Source organism: Sycon ciliatum, chromosome 3, assembly GCF_964019385.1.
Source record: "Sycon ciliatum chromosome 3, ocSycCili1.1, whole genome shotgun sequence".
Lineage (NCBI taxonomy): Eukaryota > Metazoa > Porifera > Calcarea > Leucosolenida > Sycettidae > Sycon > Sycon ciliatum.
This window is the reverse complement of record NC_088645.1, coordinates 12,613,013-12,623,546: the sequence shown is the minus strand read 5'-3', so window position 1 is coordinate 12,623,546 and position 10,534 is coordinate 12,613,013. Positions and strand designations below refer to the sequence as shown.

The 10,534-nt window shown below is 49.7% G+C and overlaps 2 protein-coding genes across 2 annotated transcripts; one reads left to right on the top strand and one right to left on the bottom strand.

Annotated features, from left to right (window-relative positions):
* Nucleotides 1-272: 272 nt before the first annotated feature.
* On the bottom strand, nucleotides 273-3,534 carry LOC135811470 (uncharacterized). The gene is made up of 2 exons (XM_065324711.1): nucleotides 3,366-3,534; nucleotides 273-2,479 (listed from the first exon to the last, which is right to left on the bottom strand). Exons 1-2 carry the CDS (start codon nucleotides 3,385-3,387, stop codon nucleotides 1,239-1,241), a joined length of 1,263 nt encoding a protein of 420 aa, XP_065180783.1. The 5' UTR covers nucleotides 3,388-3,534; the 3' UTR covers nucleotides 273-1,238.
* A 246-nt stretch (nucleotides 3,535-3,780) lies between these two features.
* LOC135811469 (protein PFC0760c-like) lies at nucleotides 3,781-10,088 on the top strand. Its single transcript, XM_065324710.1, has 2 exons — nucleotides 3,781-3,951; nucleotides 7,720-10,088. The coding sequence occupies exons 1-2, from the start codon at nucleotides 3,814-3,816 to the stop codon at nucleotides 8,332-8,334; spliced, it is 753 nt and encodes a 250-aa protein (XP_065180782.1). The 5' UTR covers nucleotides 3,781-3,813; the 3' UTR covers nucleotides 8,335-10,088.
* Nucleotides 10,089-10,534: the final 446 nt, after the last annotated feature.

Sequence of the window (10,534 nt, the reverse complement as noted above, 5' to 3'; positions counted from 1 at the left end):
AATGAACACATGGGTACATCATGTACTATCTACTACAGTACTAGTAGTGCTCGATTGGATGACTCGATGATTTTCTTACCCAATCAACTGTGAAGTTCACGTGGAACAAAAGTACCCAACTATGCCCGTAAAATAAAATAAATACCCATGCTATTGAAGTTCTAAATACAGTCCTCTATAATCCGACACTTTTTAAACCCGCATAACTTTCAGTAACCAAAATGTCCTTTTCATGTATATTGTGCGACAGTAAGTCAGATTTGTTAATCCAGCACCCTCCCTAAACCAGCAGAATTTCCGTAGCACAAATGACGCCGGATTAAAAAAGGACCACTGCATTAGGCGCACGCACACAATACAACACGTGGTGGCATGTTATTATTATTATGGATTCGTGATTAAGTTACTCAGACCAGCTGAGGGAAATCATATTTGCTGCTACTGTATAGCAGAAAATCAAAAATCAATTTTATGGTGTATCCATGAAACAAACGGCGACATATATTCAGAGTATGTCACGGGGCTGCAAAGAGACACGCATGCCATCTGCACCTTGGCGTATTGGCATGGCTGGGGGCAATGGCCAAGCAAGAGGGCTGAGGCTTGGCATACTGCTGATGCAGCAATAGAGATTCCTAGCATGGGCCAAGCGCGCGCTGCTCGCAGGTTCGCGACCATTTGCAGTGTGATTGATCGCCATGCTTGATTGTTACTTCAGCATGATTCACTCAGAATAGCACAGTGCCAGTGTGCGCTGAAGCAGGATACAATCGCCTCGTGATTGGAAACGACTGTTCATAGTTTAGCGCTGCAATGCTGTGCACCTGGCATTCACAATGCAGCAGTCCACTATGCAGTATAACCAGCAAATAGACTGCAGAGCAACTGGCTTGTGAAGATGCCGACTCGGTTACACACTGTATCCCACCCAGTCATACAGTGATGAAGGCATGGAAAGCGTGTGAACGTTGACGTGTCGGTCAGTACGGGCTTGCATGATCTTGTGTACGCTTGCAGTGACCAGTGGTGTACCGCCATCCGCCAGACGGGCATAAATGATCCGCACAGTGCCCGACACACACGAACCAGGGTGCCATGGTTGGAACCACATCGGTCAGTTGCCGGTGTGGTATAGAGAAAGGCCGTGATGATGTCATGGTGGTGTCATACCACAATGGTGATGTCATACACAGTATGGCCACAGTGATGATGTCATAGAGAGCATGGCCTCAGCACTGCTAAATACCTGCCACCGAGTGCAAGGTCACTATTAACGCCAGCCCGATTGAGATCGTCAGCAGTTCTAAGAACATGTTCTCACTCTGCTCCAGTTTCTGTGACAGTGTAACATCCCTTGATAAAGCAGTGGTCGGAGCTGTGCTGTCCGTGGAACCACTTCCGCCGGACGCTGACTCTGGAACGGGTCCACCGGCAGTAGCAGCAGCGGTCTCGACAACTCGCTCAGAGTTGGTGCTCACTTGTGACTTGACCGCATCAAACTCGTCCTGCATCTTGCACATGTGTTGGTGTAAGATGTGGTGAACGTGCCTGCTCACCTCCTCACTGATCCGGCCACCCAGCTTCAGTGCTTGCTCTTCGGACAGCGTGCGGCTGCCAAACTCCGGGCTTCCCGACGCACCGCCGGGCGCGTCGTCGCTAAGCAGCTCTCCGAGTTTCTGCTGCAGGAGCAGGCGTGCGATGGCGTCCGTCTGTTCCTCGAGCATGGCCAGCATGGTGGTCTTGAGCTCGTCCCACTTGGACTGCTGCCCCGCGACGCTGCTGTTGATTTCGTCCAGCTGTGGCGCCAGGCAGCCAATACTCTGATCTGTCTGTGCTATCAATGTCTTGATCTCGCGTTGCCGCCGCCGGTACATAAGCGACGAGCTGAGAAAGCCGACGATGGTGCCGGCAATGGAGAGCACCAGGCCCCAGGCCTTCATGCGGTCCGTCGATGTGCGTTCCAGCATGTGCGACTCGACGATTAGCTGTGTTAGCAACGTGTACGCCATGCGCTCTGCTTCCTCGGCTTGCTTGACGCCGGCAGCACACGCTGCTTCTTTCTCGAGCAGCTCCACAAGTTTTGTCGTCAACGCTAAGTAGCGAGGGTCACGTGCCGAGATTGGCTCCAGTTGGGATCGCACCGAGTTTAGAGACGTCAGTACTTCCTCCAGCTCGCGCTGCTGTCGTCGCACGTCGATGCGGAGCTTGTTAACGGAGTCCTGTCGTTGCTGAATGTCCCGCTGCGCCTGCTCCACCTTGGCCAGGCCCGTCGCCGAGTCAACCTGCTCCTGAAGCTGATGCAGCACACGGGACGCCGAGGACTGCCAGTCGGACACTACAGCACGGGCGGTGCGCTTCGGTTTGAACTCCGTCCAGAAGACGGTGCGGTGTTGAGTGAATCTGGGTGCACTGCTGCTGCTGCCTGTACTGCTGGGGCATGACTTGGGTGATCTGCACAGAGTCCTTGCACAGTGTTGTGCTGTGTAGAAACAAAAAGAAAGATCCGATCGATAACAACGAGATATCAGTGTCGATTCGCGCAGAGTACAGTCAGACCTCGTTTATCCGGTCCTCTTTTGTCCGGACCCCTCGCCATCCGGAAGTAAATTGCTGGTTACCAATTTACAGCATATGTCATACGTACATACAGTATGTGTGTTCGATTACAGTATTCAGTTCCCTCGCCTATCCGATATCTTTTGTGGAAAACAGACGTGTGTGGTTAAGCGAGGTCTGACTGTACATGACATTGTGTATACCAGGCCCACTGGAACCAGTCCGGTTGGTCAGGTTATTACCAGACCAACTTTTCGGTCAACAACACATGTTTCCTACTGTGGAGGGCTGTGTGCCCACCATACCACACACAGTGGCAAAAGTATGAAAGGCCATGATACTATCGACCGGCCCCGGACTAATCAAAAACTGCTGCTTCCGGCGGTCCTGGTGCATACAGTACTGTCTAGACTATTCTGATCTTCTGATCATGATGCCATTCACTACCAACTACATGTACATCATGGTATATCATGTGCCCGTGCCCGTATGGATCATTCCAAGTTGCTTCAAATGCACAGCACCGATACCTGTACAGCGGACATGACTTTGTCATAATTTTTATTATGGAATTTTCAAATTCAACAAAATTCTCTACAATATACTCGTGCGATTCGGGGAATTTCGGAGATATTGAGCACAACGTCAAGAAATAGACCAATTGTGACAATTTAGAACAGTTCTATTGCTTAGGACCAATGACTGCATTGTATCTATGGAAGAAGTTCAAATTCCTCCCTGAAATGTGTTCAAATTGTTTTCAATCAAAACAAAATTTGACTTGGGCCAAGCTAATTTCAAGAACTCACCATGGTTGTGAAGTCGCAGCATTTAGATTGGCGGACAGACACCCAGTAGATCTACTCGTGTGTTGAAAGAAATGTTCTTGGATGGCTTGGCATCAGGAAATGATAAAACACGAATGTAAACTATTGCAATAATACTCGTACTCGTCAATCTCATTCAATGCTTTTCAAATATTCAACCCAGAAACGAAAGGAAAATTCGATCTGAAACGAGGTTAGATGTACAACACTCTGGTTATCCACGTCGTATCACGAAACATCCCTGAGAAAACTGATGCGACCCACGTGGTGCGGCGGAAAATTCAAAAAACAAAAACGAAGCACCCGATATCGGAATCGACAGCAGAGTTCTCGCGAATCTCGGATCGGAATGCGATGCTTGTTGGACTTGTCGTCGTGTAGAGACTAGTTACAAAGTTAAAGACGTCGAGCAGCAGAGTAATCTTCAGCAATGTCTTCAGTGTTTTTTGACAACATTCACCGGCAGTCGTACAAGACCAGGCCTTCGCCTTATCTTGGAAGAGAAGTGGAGAAAGAGCGCTCGGAAGAGACCAAGCTAGTCGAGAGGGAGAAATCGTATACAAAATGGGTAAGGGAAACACTTTCAAGACTTTTTTTGTGTCCAGATGATGTTCCTCGATAGTAGTTTCTCTCCTGTTTTGAAGAGCTAGCATGCGTACATGTATCTGCCTGCGAATGAAGTAGTTATTGCTGTGAGTGTCAACTCTATTTTTCTCTGAATTTCTTGAATTATCAATTTATTTGAATTAATTTTGTACACTGAGGGAGCTCCGAGTGAAGAAGCCAAACACGTGTTTTCCTGCCCAGTACCGAAATATTACTGTATAGCTTAGTCACCTAGGAATGGGTTTGCTCCCACACTGGAGCTCGCGCTATTCCACCGACGACTTGACACTTGACTGACTAACTAAGGCATAAGCACAGCAGTGGACAAGAGTTGTACGTCACAACTCACTCAGATGTGCGTTGAGTGATATTCTTCTTTGCATCGCGTGAAATGCGATGCACAGTGCACGGTGCATCGTAGCAAATCCCTGCGCGCGCGCGCGCGCGCGCGCACACACACACACACACACACACACACACACACAAGCACGCATGCGTGCGCCACAACCCACATGCATACACAATACACATGCACACGCACTCACACACACACACAAACAGGCACATGCACACACAGACAAACACGTGTGCGCACACACACTCGCACGCGCACACCACCACTCACATGCATACACGCGCGCGCGCGCGCGCGCGCGCGCACACACACACACACAAGCACGCACACACACACCACACACACACACACACACACACACACTTGTACTTGTACTTGTTGCTCACTGCCAAAACTGGTCACGTGGATCTCCCCGGGAGAGGGGAGAGAGACTCAAAAGGAATCTTGCAAAGATGACTCAATTGGCTATTGAACCGCCCAACGGCAGACACCCCTGAAATCCCCAAAACTCTGGGTGGACTTCCAAATATTCCCACTCATGGGCTCACCACACCTCAGTAAGTGGGTGAGGAAAAGGTGCAGAAAAAGGATTGACGGCATCAGGGTATCCGCCCCGGGATCCAACTGCAGTTACCCCTGCTCCCAGTGAAGGTAATACATGTAGTGTGGGTGGCTAAATCAGAGTGGATCTGATAATTATAAGCGTCACTAGCACCATTGATTACACAAGAGTTAATCTAGCCAGAAGCAGTCCATGGTTAACAGGTATATATACTTCTACTTAGTAATAGAAAGTATATGAACCGTGTAACGAACAAAGGTGGCAGATACAACAATACATCTTCAAGCAGCCGAGCCTGTTGGCAACAGACCCAACACAATCAGGCATTAGTGTACCCACCAACCGAACTAGCTGACACAGACACACACACACACACACACACACATGCACGCACACACACACACAAACACACACTCACCATTGGACCATTGGACGCCCATCGCCGGAGGCGATGATAGCGATGCTACAGCAGAAGCCATAGCAGCCTTGTGCTGGGATTGCACCATTCAACAGCTTGCAAGGCTGAAGAATTGACCGCCACTATTTAGCCTGGTCTACACCACACAGCTATGAAGTGGCTCTTACTTTTTGGTCTTTTTCATTTCACACACACACACAAACACACACTGTACTTGTTGCTCACTGCCAAAACTGGTTACGTGAGTCCCCCCGGGAGAGGGGAGAGAGACTCAAAAGGAATCTTGGAAAGATGACTCAATTGGTTATTGAACCGCCCAACGGCCGACACCCCTGAAATCCCCAAAACTCTGGGTAGACTTGAAAATGATCCCACTTATGGGCTCACCACACCTCAGTAAGTGGGTGAGGACAAGGTGCAGAAAAAGGATTGACGGTATCAGGGTACCCGTCCCGGGATCCAACTGCAGTTACCCCTGCCCCCAGTGAAGGTAATACTTGCTACTAGTGTGAGTGGCTAAATCAGAGTGGATCTGATAAAAGCTTCACTAGCACCATTGATTACACAAGAGTTCATCTAGCCAGAAGCAGTCCATGGTTAACAGGTATGTATACTTCAAATAGAAAGTATATGAACCCTGGAACCAACAAAGGTGGCAGGTACAACATTACACCTTCAAGCAGCCGAGCCTGTTGGCAACAGACCCAACACAATCAGGCATAAGTGTACCTACCAACCGAACAAGCTGGCACAAACACACACACACACACACACACAGTCCAAAACTGCACACGGACTGGAGGTCTTGAGTCATGTGAACCTGCGGTGCGGAAAGTAATCCTCGTCGCCAAGAGAACACACAACCCGAAGAGTGTGCAACTCCCGCATACAATGCTGTCCCGGCAGAATTTCAGGTGACGTCATATAATGATGTAATGCTCCTCGCAAGAGTGATTCACCACCTCTGTACAGAGTGTCAACACTGAAAAGCACTTACAATTTCCAACGAGACAGCTGGAGAGCTCAGTGCCCTCGCTATGCTTTGTTTTCGCCTTGGTCATCGTGCGTGTCATTCGAAGTGATAGAAATGTACAAAATGCGCACCCATGACTATAATTATAGTATACGCACACATGTCGGTGAGGTCGGTTTAGTATTTCCAAGAAGGTTTTCTTGTGGTATTGTCAGTTTGGACTACATCACGATCAAAAACGAGGGAAGAAGAACAGACTATATTTGGCAATCTATGGATCATTCCAAACAGCTGTACCGTAAAGTACCGTTGATCCCCCCACGCCATGTCGCTTCCCAGCTGGTTTTTCGGCAGGGGGCGGGAATTAGATCAAGGCTGTAAAGTGCAGTACGATGTACAACAACTTGAAAGATCAGACTCGATGTGCTAAATTGTGCACATTTTCATCCTGGATCGGCACATATTGTGTACAGCAGTGCAAGCGTCGGTTCAACATCGTATTTCGTTGTATACGTCGAAATCGCTTCACAGGTAGTAAATCGACAGGGGGCGGGAATTAGAGAGGGGGCCGATCAACGGTACTTTACGGTACTAGTCATCTTGATCATCCACTACAGTACAGTCAGGCGCTGAAGAACTGGGGGAGGGGGGGGGGGGGGGGGTCAGGGTTCTATTCTAGCCCGTTCTTATTTTTAGCGAACACAGCGGTTTCGTTCTTATTCGATGGTACAGTCTTACATGTACACTTATGCAGAGTTATGCGCTTGAGTGTACATTATAGTGTACATTACGGTTTCCGTTCTTATCTGCAAAAATCCAGCCTAGGCAGTTCTTAAAAATAATGTGGTGAAATTCTAGCCTGGCCGTTCTTCGGCGGTCCGTTCTTCAACGCCCGACAGTACTGTATGAGAAAAGGTCAACGGATAGAAAGTATGGTAGCTGCTGGAGTGCAATTGCATCTTATGCGAATACATCATAGTACTTTTTTTTCAGTGACAAAAATAAAGGCGGCGGGGAGCTTGGGGCGGGCGTTCTGGTGCAAGCGAAGTGTGTTACGCTCGTGTCAATCCAGTGGACCTGCTGTCGCTGCTGCTACTAAAACGTGTTTTATTGAACGCACAAACCAATGATGATATGGATGCGGGGAGAGCAAAGAATTCAAAAACGAGAACAGCAAAATTGATTGATAAAAATGTGAAATGCAACAGCAATGTTTATAGAAGAGACAAGAAAAGAAAAAAGAAGCCAAAATGTTAAAAAATAATTGCAAACTCTAAACCAAATCTCCTTCACACGGTTCCCCAGAAAGGAAACAACAAAATCACGATTCTTGCAAAAGGAAAAAATGTGCTGCTGCTGCTGTTGTCACTGCTGCTGCTGCTGATGATGATGATGGTGGTGTTGGCTTTCCCTGCACTGCAGGAGGAGAGAGTCCACAACGTCGACAGCGAGCTGCCAATCTTCGGCCTACGCACCGACGTGAGCAACCAGAAACTGACGGCGTACCTGAAGCAAGAGGGAGGCGCCGACAGCGGAGATGAGGATCACAACGACACGACAAACAACGACGAGGACGACGACGGAGACGCCGGTGATCATGACCAAGAGGAGTACACTGATGGAGATGAGGAGGAGGAGGACGGCAGTGCAGATGACGACTACTATCTAGATGAAGACCTAGCAGCGGCAGCAGCCCGTATCAATGAAGGTGACATGTACGAGGTCATGGGTGGTATGGAGCCACGGCACGACCAGAGCGCAGATGGAGCCCAAGAAGGAAGCGATCTCGATGACGACGATCGCCTGTTCGAAGGCATGGGTAGTCTGGATCCACCGCAGGGCCAGAGCAGCAACGTGGCCAGTCCCAACTGGCAGCTGAGCTACGACGCCATGGCATCGGAGGCTAACGAGCCGCCGCCCGCCAGGACTGGAGGTTTTGCTGCCGGTGGTGGTGGGGCCATTCCGCTGCAGTTTGACGACGACGACGACAACAACCAGGAAGATGATGATGACGATGCGATGGCACTTGATGACTAGCCACACCGACTACTAGCACTGTGTATTTCCAGGCGATCATGGACAGAACGAATATGCTACTTCAAGATCGTTTAAAAAAAAACTCTGCTGCATGCTGCCAGCCGATCACGCCGCTCGGAGCTACCTGCTGCTTCGCCATCCTTCATTGACCCTAACCAAGGAGCGCAGCGTAGCATGTAAGCTGTTCTGTACTCAGGCCACCGCACCGTGTTGGTACAGTGGGCGCGCTACACACCACGTTGGTATATGTACAGTGGACGCGCTACACACCATGCTGTACCCATCCACGCATCAGCAGCCGCCACCAGAACTTCGAGAGGACTGCTCTCGACGTGTGTTCGATCTTAACCACTGCTTCACGCACCGTATATGCTTCTCCTTGGCGTTGTCTTGCCGTGATGCCCATGGTAGACTGAACACTGCAGTATGCTTTACACAGTATGGCCAAGCCTTGTCCCGTGTACATGGCTGTAGACGTATCACTGTACTTTCAGGTCATATAGGTACACACGCTGGCTTGCCAGCTGACTGCCGCCGTTAGAGCAAGCGAGACCGTGTCCCAGTAAGGCATCATCACTGAGCAGATGTACAACGTACGTGATTGTGCTCGCTCTCTTCTATTGTTTTGCGGCGTACGGTATGACAATGTTTGGGCGCATTGCTTCCGGACAGCTCTCACCGCAGCATTGTAGCCATTGCTTCGTGCTCGCTGGTGTTCCCTGCTGTGGTAGCGCTGGCGCAGTGTGATTACCTTACTGGTGATCTCCTGCGACGACGGCGGCCATCGTGCACTGTGATCGTCTCCCTGTAGTTGTGCCTCCAGCCGCTGTGCAGTGGTGCAGTGCAGTGGTGCAGTGCAGTGGTGCAGTGCAGTGGTGCAGTGCAGTGGTGCAGTGCAGTGGTGCAGTGCAGTGGTGCAGTGCAGTGGTGCAGTGCAGTGGTGCAGTGCAGTGGTGCAGTGCAGTGGTGCAGTGCAGTGGTGCAGTGCAGTGGCCGGTCGGACACGGTACGGTCACTGTGGTATAGACCGTACCACCTTTGGGCTTTGGTACCTCTTAAATCAAAATAATACACTGATTTGGGCTCACTGTGATCATAGTGTGCTGTACCACCGTTGTTGCATGTCTTTGTGCAGTGCACACAGTCGTCTCATTAAACTGCTGCCAGATTGGCCCTTCGCAATCATTCTGGAACTAGACTCACAGACTAAAGAGAGCAGGTCGTTGCAGGTTGGCACCGGGGAGTCGTAAAGCCCAGGTTTTCACGACTCCCTGGTTGGCATACTCTTGCTCTGAATCCCAACCGCCTTCCTAGCATTTGCCGGTTCTCATGCCCAACACTGAGAAAAGCCGCCACGTTGTGTGTATTTCAAACTTCAAGTTATCATGTCTCCATAACAGTTAGCTAGGCTTGGTTATTCATCCTGGCCATTACTTGTTACCGTGGAGCTAGGCAATTGTAGCGACCGTTTGTCCTGTTTTATCTCTTACCGCTGGTTCCTGTGTGTATACATGGATTCATGTGTTTCCCCCGTGTCCCTTTGGTTGAGCTTCATAACCTTGCTGCACTGCTTTGTTTTCCATCGCCTTGCTGCACTGCTTTGTTTTCCATCGCCTTGCTGCACTGCTTTGTTTTCCATCGCCTTGCTGCACTGCTTTGTTTTCCATCGCCTTGCTGCACTGCTTTGTTTTCCATCGCCTTGCTGCACTGCTTTGTTTTCTGTTCTACTGCTTGTGCTAGTAATGTTGTATCAATGTTCTGGTCTTGATCGTGTTTGTGATTATAAGCTAAGGGTAGCCCGTAATCGATTCTGGCCGAAGAGGCAGGAGGTGTTCGAGACCTCCTGTTTTCCAGAGCTCGACATGATGAGGGCGCTGCGTATCTTCGCCTGTATTTTCGCCCGGTCTGGACAGTGTATTCTTACATGACACGTGATCGTTGCCGGGGCCATGGCCAATAGGCGATCTTCCCGCCGCGGGCATAATCAGGCCATCAGGACCGTTTGACGTCATTTCGGGAGTTTCAGGACCGTTTGACGTCATTTCGGGAATGTTCGGACCGTTTGATGTCATTTCGGGAATAATTTTTCGACCTTTCGACCTTTGACCTTCCCTAATATGTTGCTTCGCGATGTAAGAAATCAAATCAAGCACGCTCTGTCTGTCATGATGGCTGAATCTTGCCCTTGCCTGCAGCCCTC

Bases quoted from the DNA above. Each gene is read 5' to 3' on its own strand.
- LOC135811470 (XM_065324711.1), bottom strand. From the start codon at position 3,387: ATGCTGCGACTTCACAACCATG. The intron at 2,480-3,365 runs GTGAGTTCTTGA...GTTTCTACACAG, and splicing joins GCTGCGACTTCACAACCATG to CACAACACTGTGCAAGGACT.
- LOC135811469 (XM_065324710.1), top strand. From the start codon at position 3,814: ATGTCTTCAGTGTTTTTTGACAACATTCACCGGCAGTCGTACAAGACC. The intron at 3,952-7,719 runs GTAAGGGAAACA...CCTGCACTGCAG, and splicing joins AGAAATCGTATACAAAATGG to GAGGAGAGAGTCCACAACGT.